The sequence below is a fragment of the Globicephala melas genome, chromosome 7, assembly GCF_963455315.2.
Source record: "Globicephala melas chromosome 7, mGloMel1.2, whole genome shotgun sequence".
Taxonomy (NCBI): domain Eukaryota; kingdom Metazoa; phylum Chordata; class Mammalia; order Artiodactyla; family Delphinidae; genus Globicephala; species Globicephala melas.
This window is the reverse complement of record NC_083320.1, coordinates 6280819-6294759: the sequence shown is the minus strand read 5'-3', so window position 1 is coordinate 6294759 and position 13941 is coordinate 6280819. Positions and strand designations below refer to the sequence as shown.

At 44.2% G+C, this 13941-nt stretch overlaps 1 protein-coding gene across 20 annotated transcripts in view; it reads left to right on the top strand.

The window, feature by feature from the left end:
* The window catches only part of TRPM8 (transient receptor potential cation channel subfamily M member 8), a 159330-nt gene that overhangs the window by 125821 nt on the left and 19568 nt on the right, over nt 1-13941 (top strand). For 16 of the 20 annotated variants that reach the window (XM_060301685.1, XM_060301684.1, XM_060301683.1 and 13 more), the window contains 4 exons: nt 1195-1294; nt 2372-2405; nt 6799-6891; nt 9673-12527. In XM_060301685.1, coding sequence (XP_060157668.1) covers nt 1195-1294; nt 2372-2405; nt 6799-6849 — 185 coding nt within the window. In that variant the 3' untranslated portion in view covers nt 6850-6891; nt 9673-12527. The other 4 variants (XM_060301687.1, XM_060301686.1, XR_009564502.1 and 1 more) reach the window with 4 other exon arrangements.

Sequence of the window (13941 nt, the reverse complement as noted above, 5' to 3'; positions counted from 1 at the left end):
CTTGAAAGAAATTCCGTTAGGAATTATTTTCTAAAGTGAATAACCACCGTTTAAAAATAAATCTTTATTTGCTATATAGGAGTTGCTTCCATCCTGCCACTTCTGTATGTCTTTGACTCCCAATTAATTCTTTTTATATCTAGGAAGATCTTAAAACAGTTCCTAAACTCTAACATGTAGATGAACACATTGAAAAGTAAACACGAGATACATTTATTCCAAGTGGACACTTGCATGAACGTATGTGCTTTTCTTTCCCCGTGAATTCATGTGGAGGACTGCTGTCCATTGCACTAGTACCTGAAACACAGGTGACAGGTTGATTTGTTCCTTTGTCTGCTTGCCATCTGAAAGGTTAAGACACTGTAAAAAAAAAAAAAAATTGAACTAAAAATCTTGCTGGAACATTCCCCAGGCTAATTTTGCAGCACACCTGGCTTAGGTGAGAGGAAAAAACTAAACATCAGAATTAGCCTTGAGGTCTACACCCAGACTGCCTATTTCAAGAGGGTAGGAATGAGGTCCAGGGATGATTTTCCTCTCCTCCAAACTTTCTACCCCCGTGTTAGGTTGAGAATAGACAATCCATCAGTAATTATCCACCTGAATGATCAGAGTAGTATTTTTTTTGTTTGCGGTACGCGGGCCTCTCGCTGCTGTGGCCTCTCCCGTTGCAGAGTACAGGCTCCGGACGCGCAGGCTCAGCGGCCATGGCTCACGGGCCCAGCTGCTCCGCGGCGTGTGGGATCTTCCCGGACCGGGGCACGAACCCGTGTCCCCTGCATCGGCAGGCGGACTCTAAACCACTGCGCCACCAGGGAAGCCCCCAGAGTAGTATTTTGATGTCATCAAAAAGGAACAGGAGCACATAAGAAATGTGAGAACCAAATTCACTAGGGAAATGATTTTGTTGAGTCAAAGACACACAGACCGGCTGTGGATGGATCTCTGGTTGCAATGAAGATTGCGTTCCTATTTCATGCAAGCTCCCATTCTTCACTGTTGCCAAGACCTTCATTGATATTCCGTGGGTCTGCTGCTCTCACCAGTAAGTAGCATTAGTCATATCAGCCTGTGCAGGACAAATCTAATTCTCTTGGTGCCAGAGCATGGCGAAATGCCTAGCAGGTATCGATTTAGGCGGGAAAGGGGGCAAAGGAAGCAACTTGAATGTTTTTCTTTGTCTCATTCAAGGTTTCAAGAATGAAGACAACATGACTCTGGCATGGGAGGGTGTCATGAAAGAAAATTACCTTGTCAAGATCAACACGAAAGCCCACGACACATCAGAGGAGTATGTCAGTCAGTTATTCCTGCTCTGCGAGCCACCCCTCGTGTACAGAAGCTGGCAGAACACAGGCAGCTTCTCTGAACAAACTCTGTAAAGGGAATTTGCGGCAGAGAGGAATGGCACCAAAAGGATATGGCCCAGGCAACTGAAGGTGACACACGTAAAAGGGTGTGTCAGCCTTTCAGGAAGGGCAAAAACCACCCACCTGCCATCGGATTGTCCTTCTGATTGAAGGGCAGGGCTGTGGGACCAGGTGACAAGAGTGTGGGTCCCTATGCCACTGCTGCAGAGGTGGATTCTAGGAAGACCCAAGGATTGTGGGGAACAGAAGTTACCTTGCAGGGTCTGCACGTGTATCCCTGTGAGGAAGAAGCAAGCGATTAGAAGATGGCCAAACCCTTTGGTTGATCTCTTACAGACAGTTGTCCCTGAGAAGTTCTGAACGCCCTTTATGAGTCGCATGGCGTTGTTGTAAACATCCCATAGAACTAGCTAAGTCACTGTCTCCCTAGATGGTCCATGGGGAATGTGGGATGCAGGGCATCCTGGAGCGTGCCCTTCGTGTTTAAAGTGGGGTAACAGGGTTAATGGTCAGAAGTCACTCTTACAGAGAGCTCCAAACACACCTCAGAATTCAGTCTAACAAAGAAAGCGTAAACATAAGAACAACTAATCCCTTTGTTAGGTTCAACACAGCTATTGGGAGCAGGGGATGTGAGGCATGCTTTTTCTCTTTGAGTAACAAAGCAGATGCCCTCCATTCTCCTCCATCCCTAGACGTGGAGAGCTTAGTTTTGAAAGGAAGGAACGGACCTTACAGGTCATCTTCCACCGCCCCATCAACGAAGGTAGCATCTATTTGCTGTCCTTCCATCTGGGGTGAGAGTGGAATTCTGCTTCGCTTGGGTATTAGGAAGAAAGTAAAAGCGGTAAAAGCAGGTGACGTTGATTTAGTTGAAGATGAAAATGAACTGTATTTTATGCTTTAAAAGACTGCGAAATGGAGCCTAATAACCCGTTTTGTTTCTCTCTCTCTCTCTCTCTGTTCTCGCTCTCTCTTTTTTTTTAACTTCCTTGAAGAATGAGACATCGTTTTAGACAGCTGGATACAAAGGTATAGTTCTGTTTATAGTTTGGGAATTATTTTTTTAAATCTCCATTATCTTTGAGCTTTCAGCTAGAGGCCAGTGACAAAAATAGATGAAGTTAATTGTTTTAAAAAAATAGATGTGACCCTGTTCTATACTCAGCTTTCTTTATTCACTGCACAAAGTCGGGCTGCTGGAATGGAATTGCTTCTCCGATACTCCAGCCCGCACGGGAATAGTCCTGCAGTCCCATTTCCACGACTGTCTCTGTCTACCCCAGGACCCCTTCTTTTTCTGTCAGGTGTAAGATGCTTGCAGGGAGTACCAGAAAGGCTCAGAAAAGCAGGCTGGGAGCCTAGAGACCCTATGCCAGTCTTTGCTGCCACTCTAATTTGTCATCCACTTCATTTGAATTGCGACTGCGAGAATACACACGTGAATTAGACGTAGAGGGAGTATGCCCACCTCCACCCTGAGCTGGGTAGCTGGAAATTAGGATTTGGTTCAGCAGAAATGACAATCGATTCATAAATGTCAGCTCCCTGTTAGGGTCTGAGGAGGAGGTGATATCCATGGCATTTTGGGGATGGCGTCCTGGGTGACAGAGTCACATACCCTCCCCAGGGCTGTGCAGTTCCACGGCTTGAAGATACGCCATCAGGGGTGGCAGGGTCTCCAGCACCCGATTCCTTGCCTATAGTAGGGCCTCAAGGAACATTGAATGAATGAACAAAAGGTGCTCTTCTCAGAGCTCTAAGATGATCATGTATTCGGTTCACAATTTCTCGTGTATGTATTTACGTGTTGGTTACCAGCAGCATTTAAAAGATCTGAGGCCGTGTTGCCATGGGCCTCCCTTCCTGAACTCTGGCCTCGTGCAGGGCGGTGGACTGCAGCCTGGCACCTTCCTACTTACCCCCACCCCACCCCTGCCTTCCCTCTTCTCTTCCCTCCTCCCCTTGCCTCCCCTGGAGCTACTTGCTCCGTATGTAGGACTCAACCACTCAGGGTGACGGCACGTTCTGTGCTGACAGTCGAATGTTTCCATCACAGTTTGCTTTAGTTCCCTATTGCTGTGCAACAAACAACCCCACATTTTTTTATTTTTTAAATTTTATTATTATTATTATTTTTGCGGTACGCGGGCTTCTCACTGTTGTGGCCTCTCCCGTTGCGGAGCACAGGCTCCGGACGCGCAGCCTCAGCGGCCACGGCTCACGGGCCCAGCCGCTCCGCGGCATGTGGGATCTTCCCGGACCGGGGCACGAACCCGTGTCCCCCGCATTGGCAGGTGCACTCTCAACCACTGCGCCACCAGGGAAGCCCCTACAACCCCACGTTTTAGTGGCTTCAAACAACCATTTTATTTCACTCTTGCTTTTCTGGGTCAGGGGTTTCGGAAGGGCTCAGCCGGGCAGTTCTTCTGCTTCAGGTGGTCTCAGCTGGGTTTACGGGGCTGGATTCAGCTGGCGGTGAGGCCAGGATCTGGCACCTCAGTGGTCCTCCTCATGGCCTCTCTCTTCCACGTGATCTCTGATCCATGAGGCTTGGGGGTCTCGGGGCAGTTCCCCTTTTTGCATAGGGACTGGCTTCCAAGCGTGAAGAAGCAGAAGCCACCAGTGCTTCTAAAGGCGAGACCTGGACCTGGCATGACAGCACGTCCACCAGCATCTATTGATTAAAGCAGCCCCAGGCTGGCTGGGATCCAGGTGGGGGAGCAGTAGACTCTCCCTGTTCACGTTCCACCTCTTGATGTGGGAGTGACACGTGGACAGGGAGAAACGTGGCAGCCATCTTTGTAGACACGCCATCACGCGGGAGTATATCTCGTTACGGCTGCTCTCCTGATGTACTGGTACTGATTTTTAATTGAGGGGCGGGGAAGACGCCTGTGTTCTTAGAGTTGAGTATCTGGACAGAAACAATCATGCCAGGGTGTATATCATGATTATAATCAGTGAAGAGGGGAAAGAAAAATGCTGGATATTTTTAAAAATTTAAAAAATGTTAGAATGCATGAAAGGAAGCATAGGGGATAGTATTCTAACACTGAGTATGTATATTAGATGACTATAATATGTAATATAGAATAAATATAAAGCCTTATAGGATTATTCACTTTCTCTACATCATATATTTATATTTAAATATATTGTCTGCTGCATCGGTACCTAAGCTACACAGCTCGTAATACTTATTGAGCACCTGCCATATGCCATGCATTGGGCTAAGTGCTGTCAAAGCAGACATGGGCCCCACATTTCATGAATGGACCCCTTGTTAAGTGGTTTGGGGGTAGGAGCATTTTCCAGCTGAATTATGTAGGAGTCAATAGCGGTAACCCTTTTCTTAGCCATATCAGGCATATGTCCCAGACTGCCTGTGTCTGCATTACCGGGGAGCAAGGTCGGCAGCTGGGAAGGCCCTAAGTCCAGAGATGCATGGAATGTTCTGGGCAGCTGGAGAGAGGTGGCGTGGACCAGGGGAACACCGAGTAGGAAGGAAGGGGGAGGCTGGGTCGTCCTTGGCAGGAACTTGCTGGCCTCTTTAGGGCTGGATTTTATTCCCATGCAGGGCAAGCCTCTGGGGACACACCTGGGAACATTCCTTTCAAAGATCCCTCTGAGCGGTCAGAGTGGCCACATAAGAGGGGCTTAACAGTTTGGTTTGGGGAATAGAGGTGCCAGGGACTTGTCTAAGTGTGTGTGTAGAGAAAACAGTCTATTTTTGTTTGTTGTGTTGAGTTGTTTTACTTGTGGGTTCACTAAGGTGGCTTTGGAGGGAGCCGATGGAAAGTACACTTGGGGCTGGGCTCAAGCTTCTGCAAGACTTACCACTGCCCCTGCTCTGGGGCACGCAGGACATAGGCAGGATGGCAGCAAGGGGATGGGGCAGAGCGGGGCCTGGGTCGGAGGTCAGCCAGAGATCCAGGAACTGGGGCAGCTGAACTGACTCCCAGGGGCCAGGGGGGCCTCCCAGCCAGTGCGTGTCTGGGTGCGGCGGGGCGACCCTCTGGTGGGGACAGTGGACCTGAGCATGACGGTTGTGGGCGTGGTGCCAAGGGTGTCACAGATGACTGGAGTCCCAGTTGGTGGCTGTCCACACACACGTGTGAGCCAGGGCTCTGTGGGGTCCTCAGAGGAGTGCCTGTGGGTCCAGCCCCCTCTGCATCTCCCTGTCTGTGGAGCTCCACCCCTTTGTTGGTTCCTGCAAGAAGTCCACCTACACCATGCCTTTTGCAGGTTTTAGTTGAATTTGGGCAGATCCCAGGGAAACCTCAAACCACACAACACTGAGACATGGGCCACCACCCACAGGATTTCACTGCCTCTCTCCCTGCTTCTCTCCTGCTCCCCTGCCCTCTCTCCCCTTTTTATCCCCTCCCCCTTCCTCTACCCCTTCTCTTCTGAACAACAAAAAGTCTCTCCTTTCTATCCAAGGAGAATTTTAGGGTTGGCCACTTGTTTCTGGAGCAAGCTCTTGGTGTCTTAAATCCTACTAAACGTCACACTAAAGTCCTTTTACTGTCAACCAATACAGAAATCTCTCCAAAGCCCCTCCAGTGAAAAAAAATTTCTCCGTCTCATTCTTACACCAGAAAACAAAGTTATTCACATTGACCTTAAGTCTGTAAGTAGGAATCTTACTATGCCTTCTTTATTTTAGGCAGCCGTTAGCCCTTATGGTTTCTTTTTGTCCTTTTTAAAGAAAGAGTTAAATGAAGAGGTTAAGGAAATAAGCCTAAGTTAAACAGAAAGTTTTCCTTGAGTGAGTGATATAGCAAGTTGGAAACCAATCATACAGAGATTGTGTTATGTCTACAGCTTTTATTAAGTGTAAAAGTATAGCTTGTAATTTAAAGTGACCTTCATGCATCTTGTGTAAAAACTTGTGAAATATGCATGTATTGAAAATAATTTTATCATGCTTTTTACTTAAATTGTTTTGCTTCTTATACTGTTTGTGTGTGTGTGTGTGTGTGTGTGAGGGGAGACACTTTACTTGCAAAAACTTGATTAGTATTGTATCACATTATTTTCATTATATTATACTTTTATCAAAGCAAAACTTTATTGGTACCTTATAACTTTATTAGTTACATATAACATTTTTATTTCTATATATTACTTCTCTGCATTGTAATCTATCCTTTCTATGTAGGAATCACTAGTGATTTTTATTTGAGTAAAGCTAATCCTAATTGGTGCTAATGATTATTTGCTTGTGATATGATTTCAGAAAGTTAGGAATGGACAGAGTCTGAAATATCACCTGGAGCCTGCCATACTCCAGGCATGAACCGTAATTCCTATTTTATATATAGCACATCTATTTCATAGAAAAGCCATAGAGTCATCATTTAAAATTTAAAGTTGGAAAGTTGATCTTAAGACCAGTTTTATTTTTTCCCCTTTCAAGCTTAATGATCTCAAGGGTCTTCTAAAAGAGATTGCTAATAAAATCAAATAAAATTGCATGGACTCTAATGGAGAAAAATCTAATTCTAGCAAGGTAAGTAATTTTAATGGCTTTTTTTTTTGCTCTGAAAATTTACGTATTTTAAGACTAATTCAAAAATCATGATCTTTTCTCACTTTCACATATGATCAGATTTGAAAATAAGGCATGGTGTAAAAAATTCGAACAGTATAGGTATATAGAAAAGAACAGGTAGAAGCCGCCCTCACATTACTTTCCCTGTCTGCTCCCCGGCCTGAGGTTAACACTGCTGGCAGTAGGTTACAGTATCCTTTTGGATCTTTAAAAAAAAACAAAACAAAAAACAAACTTCCAAACTATACAGCTATTTTGGCATTGATTGGATCAAGGTCACACTATTCTAAGACTTGGTATTATTTTTTTTCTTACTTAACTCTAGATCATGGGTATCTTTACAGATCCACGCCTCAGACATGTACCTCATTCTCCTGATACATCATTTATGTGTACTGCTATAAGGAATGTACAGATGAATGGGTTCTTTGGTTAGTTTGTTTTAAATATTTGCTATCGTCAAATGCATGTTGATCACATTTTACTACCAGAAATGTTTTAGTAAGGCTTTCACGGTTTTTAGCAATAGCTCATTTGCACAATAAAAATGTATTACAGTTAACAGACAAAATTGAGGCCAAGGCTTTGCTCCATGATCTTACCATTTGCTTTAATTATGTTTTCCCATTACCTGTCCAAATGCTGAAACAAAATGTTGTTAGGGACTTGTAAAGCTAGGAGAAAACAGCAGTGAGCGATCCATTTGATTAGAATTTTTTGAGAAAGTGAATGGTAAGGAATGGAAACAATTAAGCCTCCCTCGTTTCGACCCTTCCCTTTGTGTTTACTGACTGCCTTCTGAGTGCTGAGAGTACTGTGCTCAGACCCTGATGAGGCTCAAACGCTGCTTTTTGCCTTTGCATAAATCCTCACACTGCAGAATTTCTGTTCACAGAGTGACTGTGTTATAGGGGTAACTGTGATAGGGTCCTTTCAGTATATCTGGTAGCTCAATACTTTTCCTTGAGTTCTGACCATTATAGATCATGTTACAAGCCCTCTATCCTGGAAGACTTTGTAAGAGCAAGGTTGATGCATATTGCATTTGCATATTTATTTGCATATTTATTTTCTGTGAAGGCAGGTATAGTCTCCCAAGCTGCTCAAGAAAACAAACGTTGTATATTTAGGAAGAATGTATTTCAACTCTTCCATCACGGTGTTTCATGAACACAATAGTATACTTGAAATTATAATTCGAGTTTTGAAGCATTTATTTTGTTTGATTAATGACCTGAAATATAGAAAAAACCACTAGGAAGAGACAAAACAATTTAAAATGATTTTTAAAACCCTTAGAGGTGTAATAATTAGAAAAGTTTCAAAATGAGCTCTACACATCCATCTCTTAAAGCTCTAATCTCCTCATCTCTCCTTCTTTTTCCAAAAGTGTTGACTAGGAGGAAAATAAGCAGACAGACTGGTTTCTTAGCAACTTGCTCTTTGCTTAAACTTAAATTGTTATTACTATGTGGAGAGTTCATTAATCGGGGAATGAAGATGAATCGGGGGAAGGACGTTACTTCGTGTGCAAGTGGGCACCTTTAGGAACAATGCATTCGGCATGTCCAATTTGTTGGTATACTTTTTACTTCTGGATATAAGATCCATTTTCCTTTTTTGATGTCATCTGTTTGGCATATCCTTAAGAGGTTCACTGGAAATGTAATTTTATAGGCAACCACCTACATGCTGCTAAAATATATATATCTTTGATTTTTTAAATTGAAGTATAGTTGCTGTACGATATTATATAATATAGGTGTACAGTATGGTGATTTGCAATTTTTAAAGGTTATACTCTATTTATAGTTATTATAAAATATTGGCTATATTCCCTGTGTTGTACAATATATCCTTGTCGCTTATTTTCTACCTAATAGTTTGTACCTTTAATCCCTTATCCCTATGTTGCCCTCTCCCCTTACCTCTCCCCACTGGAACATGTTGCTGAAATATTATTCTTGTAGTGTCTCTCTGATACTTCTTTCTCTAGAAGGGTGAGTGTATCTTTCCTGGGGGTGGAGGCAAAGAAAGAGAATGCCAGCTTAAGTGGGTGTGAGCTGGCACCAGTGGAAGTAGGGCAGGAGTGGACATCTGGGGACAGGTCTTTGCCAATTTGCCCATCTGGGTTTTCCATCTCAAGTCAGCCTTTGATCCAGTAACTTGGGATGGGACGTTTGTGTATATATTTTCTTTTCTCCCACACTAAATTTGAAAGGAAGTAAGAACCAGGGTGAGAGAAAGCTATTTGTTTTCTCATACCCTTATACCTTCCCTGAGAATGGGGGTGGGATGGGGGTGGGGGAGTACTTCCCTGAGGGCACTGGAAATTGTTCGATCCCTACATAATAATCCATTGATTCGTGTATTTGCTGCAGTTAAATTCTAGTTCATTTAGATAAATTATTGTAGTTCTTAACTTTCTTATCAACTCACCCTTTACTTATCAGAAATCGTTCAGCAAATAAAGCACTTGGAAACTTTCTGGGTCTTTGAGGTGAGTCTTAACCATTCAGCCAGAGTCATTCCGTTCATACTGGCAAACTGGTCAGAACTCACATCTTTAAGAGAAAAAATTGTCTTGGAATTACTTCAATACCAAAAGGCAATCTCAATTTTTGGTAGTACGTTTGGACCCGTTACCAGTATATTACCAATGTATTTTGAAGCACGTCGTATCCTGAGAATGAAAGTGGGACATCGTTCTTAACACAGGGCTCTTCCTTTGTTTCACAGGTGGCATCAGACATCTAAATGGAAAAGATTCAAGGGGTGCTCCTGAGTAGTTTTGTTCTCGTCTAAATGAGAATTGTTCAGGCCCCTGGGTGCACAGTGATGGTTTTAATCACCCCAGTGTGCTCAGTCTGAGGATAAAATGTGTTACTGATTTCACACGAAAGATGGATGTAAAGGAAGAGCACCTCCTACAGCTCGCTTCCGCTGAAGGCTGCCCTATTACTTTCCGAGTCTCAGTGGCCAGAGCCTGCTGGTGATAGTTTAAACTGTACTGTATCTTCCTGTTTCCTGCTCTCTTCCTCCTTTGACCCATGCATATTAGAGAATATCTCTCCTAGGAGCTGGAACCTGGTCATGATTTCCCTCCTGTATTGTTATTTTGTTTGTTTCTGATTGATTCTCCATTATTTCCTTTTTTTTTGGTATAGTGTGACTAATTAGCTGGCGTATTGTTAAAAGTCTCCCCAGTCAGGTCAGGTTCTAAAAACGTGCTGCAGCAAGAGGGCTCTTCTTTCTTCAGGAGAAACTATTTTCATTTCTCATTATGCTTTTATTCATTAAAGCAGGTGATAAAATAGCATCTTCCTGTCTCACACTCACCAGGAGCTCCACTTGAAGGAAATATCCCCTTCCTAACCATGTGAAAAGGCACCTAAAAATGAAATCCTCAGAGGTGCATCTGATTTTGTTTTCACTGGGTGTTCCTCTTTCTCCTCCTAGTTATTATTTTCCTATTAAAAATAATTCATGGATAGTATAGAAAATTCATGGGTATTTTAGAAAACACAGACTACATGGAAAAGTAGAAAATATAGTCTCACTACCTAAAGATAATCACTGCTAACAAGTTAGGATGTTTTTCCAAGTCTGTTTCTTTTCTATGCATGTTTTATTTCTCTTTTAAAATTTTACATAATGTTATCATACCACATATACAATTTTATATACACTTTTTCAGTTAATAGTTTATCGAAGATGTTTTCTTTATACTCACAGTCTTCTTAAACTTTACATTAACAATTGCATGTTGTTCAGTCTCTAATGATTTCCACTATGTTGGTCACTGAAGGTGGTTTCTCGTTGGCCAGTTGGATGAGCATCTTTGTGCCAGGATCTTTTTCCACAGTTGGGAAAATTTCCCATGGCTAGATTCCCAGGAATATGTATTGATTATCAAACTGTTTACAAGGCTTTTTCATAAATGTTTAGCAAATAGGAATTATTAACTTGATATAAGATATGAGATACATGAACCTAGAACTCTTAAGATAAAATATTATATCTAATCCTTAGTTTAGGAAGAAACCAATATACTTATTTCAGTATTATAGATGGTGAAGGCATTGGTATAGAATTGGAAAGATTATATTATTGAACACTTGTAGTCCCAGCTTTGTCTGGAAGTGGTGTTATCTTTGCCCAAAAGAGATGCGCTTGGAAGTACGTAAAGTCATTTAAATGTCCATGATTAGTTTTTTCCACTTTGAATAGAATGTACTCAGTGGCTAAAGAAGAAAATCTTAGAAGGAAGCTGTTAAATGATTATCTAATTAGAAAAACTACAAAAGCATGAACCAAAGAAGCTTTTTCTGTTTTGTCTGGGCAGTAGTTAAAATGACTACTCACAATATTCATGATGTTTTCAGGGAACGAGGACAAATAAAAGGTGTCTTTTTACTTAGACCTCGTTAATGGTCTAGCAGGGAATCTTATTCAGTAACAGGATTGATCAGTTCATGGTTTTGGTTGCTGAAAGTAGATGGGATAAAATCAATGACAAATGTTGTCAACGAAAGGGATTTTCAAGTTTTCTCTGTTGGTGAGAGAATTTCACGTTTGTTTCACCATGGCAACTAGAAGAGCTGCCTTTTCTGAAGCCACCAAGAAGAGGCTTGTGTTATCTCCACGGTGACTGGAAAAAACAAAGTATATGGCACTGAACATATTGTGCAGAGAGTGACCACTGTCCTAACCTCTTACCTTCAGTTCAAGTGGTGAATTTGAATAAAATCAGTAAATGAAATTGAAAACCTACCAGAAGAGAAAACTTAGCATAACTGTTGGCTGACCCCCTTAACCGTGCTTGTCCCTATATTCACATTTCCATTGACTGTGTTTTTGTTAGTGTAAGAAATAGGCCATGTGCACATCCGTATCACGAGTAAAAGCAATTCTCCCATTGACGCTGATGACAGAGAACTTGAACAGTACTCGGAATTCACTTGTATCGGAGAGGGAGCTGCCCAGTGTTTCCAGCTCAGCTCGTCTGGGGGGTGTTTTTGCACAGTGACTCTCCATGATTCTTGTGTAGCCAGTTCACTGTTTCAGGTGTAGCTCATGCAAAGAGCACACGTCTTGGATGCACTTCTCATCAAAGGTCCTCTGTCTTGTACATGGTACTAAAAGTGTCCTGTGCACGTGTGCATCACTGCTGATAGCCCTGCAGCTTGGTTTAAATGAGTGGGTCAATGAGTTAACCAGGAGGAACTGTCATGGGTTGCCTTTGCCATTCTACTGAGAGTGAAAAAAAATCCAGTTCCTTCCTTCATGCAGATGCATCTCTATGGGGATTTGATTCCCAGAGTTACGTGAACTGACTTCGCTAAGCAGATGACTAGAACATTCTGAGCGAATGCAAGCAGAAGAATGCCCCCCGTGGTTCTGGTTCTTGCCAGCAGGGCCAGATTTGGATCCCATGGTTAGGCACCCATCTGTAGCCCAAGGGTCTCCAGCTTCTGTGACTTGGAGCTAGCCTCCTATGTCACCAACCCTCAGACATGCATAGCAGTTTCTGAGATGACAGGGGTCTCCTGTGGCCTCAGGACCTGTCTGGGGGCCAACATGGTGTCTTTTGTCCACAGCCCCATGTGGTGATGGAGCTTCAGGCCCGGACTGACGTACATGGCTTCCTTGCTGAAGGCAGGGTCCTCCAAGGCCACCTTGGTCCCGGACAGAACTGGGGCAGTGTGTCTCCCTCCCGCCGCCCCTTCCCCTTCTTGGTCCATGGGGGGGACTGAACTGTGTGGTTGTCATGGAGACGGCCTCTGCCCATGGTCTCCGTCTCAAAAGAAAAAGGCTGCGAAGTCGGGCCGTCGGCCGAGCTGGAGCTGGATATTGGAGACAAACGTCCCACGGCCCTTCCCGACCCCCATCCCATGCGTGCGTGGACCGGACGGGCCTTTATTCTCCTGAAGATGAAAATCGTGAGGGGAAAAGCAGCCTGCGGCGGCCCACCCCATCCATCCATCAGACCTCAGCAGATGTTTCTGAACCGTAGTTCGTTTAGGATCAGGCTGGGGCTTCGGGACTGCACACACACATTTATAGCCTCAAGTTTTTAATCAGTGCTTTTCCCCCGGCAGAGGTCCTGTTTGACTAGGAGAAAGTTCCCTCGCGTTTTCATAGTGCAATGTGTTATCACTGTGTCCACTGTGAGCACTTCCTGGGGGCCCAGAATAAAATAAGTAAAAAATCAAAATTAAAAAAATCAAAAAGCAGGAGGCTCTGCCCTCCACCGTCTTACAATCCATTCGAGGACATTGATTTAAGAAACAGGAACTTGACGCGACAGACAGCCTGCCGCGCGCGGAGGCAGTGGGCTGCAGCCCCAGGAGAGACCTGCATGGGTGGAAGGGTTCAAGAGGCATCTGCTTGTGCAGCAGAGGCAGGAGATGGGCTTCCCCCGAATTCCTCTGTGTCTGTAACTGGTAAGTGCCTTGAGAAGTTCCCTGGGGTAGAGAGTGAGGCCCAAGTGTCTAAAGTGGGTCACTAATTGATGTGCACACGCAGGGCTGAGGTGTCTGAAGTTGCTCGGGGGGAAAACTGAGGCAGATTTATCGAGATGGGACACAACAAAAAGGTGCAGGCTAGGAGGGGCGTGTTAAGGGGTGTGCAGGGCGCAGTTCTTGGGAGCCCCTCCCTGTGAGGGCACCAATCGTCCGGAAAGAAATATACAAACCAGGAAGCAATCACGGCAGCAGACAGAGCACACACGGTCATTGGGACTACGGAGCACGTCATGCCTCAGGCTCCTGTCACGCTGGACCACAGCAGTGCCCTTCCAACACCTGTCTCCATCACTGCCCTCACGTCTCCTCCTGATTCTCGGCACTGCCTGAGAGGTATCTTCTTGATCCTCCTCACGGAGCATCCTGTCCCCTGCTCATGAGTCTTCAGTGGCTCCCCATTTAATTTCTGCCCAAATCCCCAAAAGGGAGCTTATGACATGGGCAGCCTGCCCCTCATCCACCTCTGCAGACACATGACGTG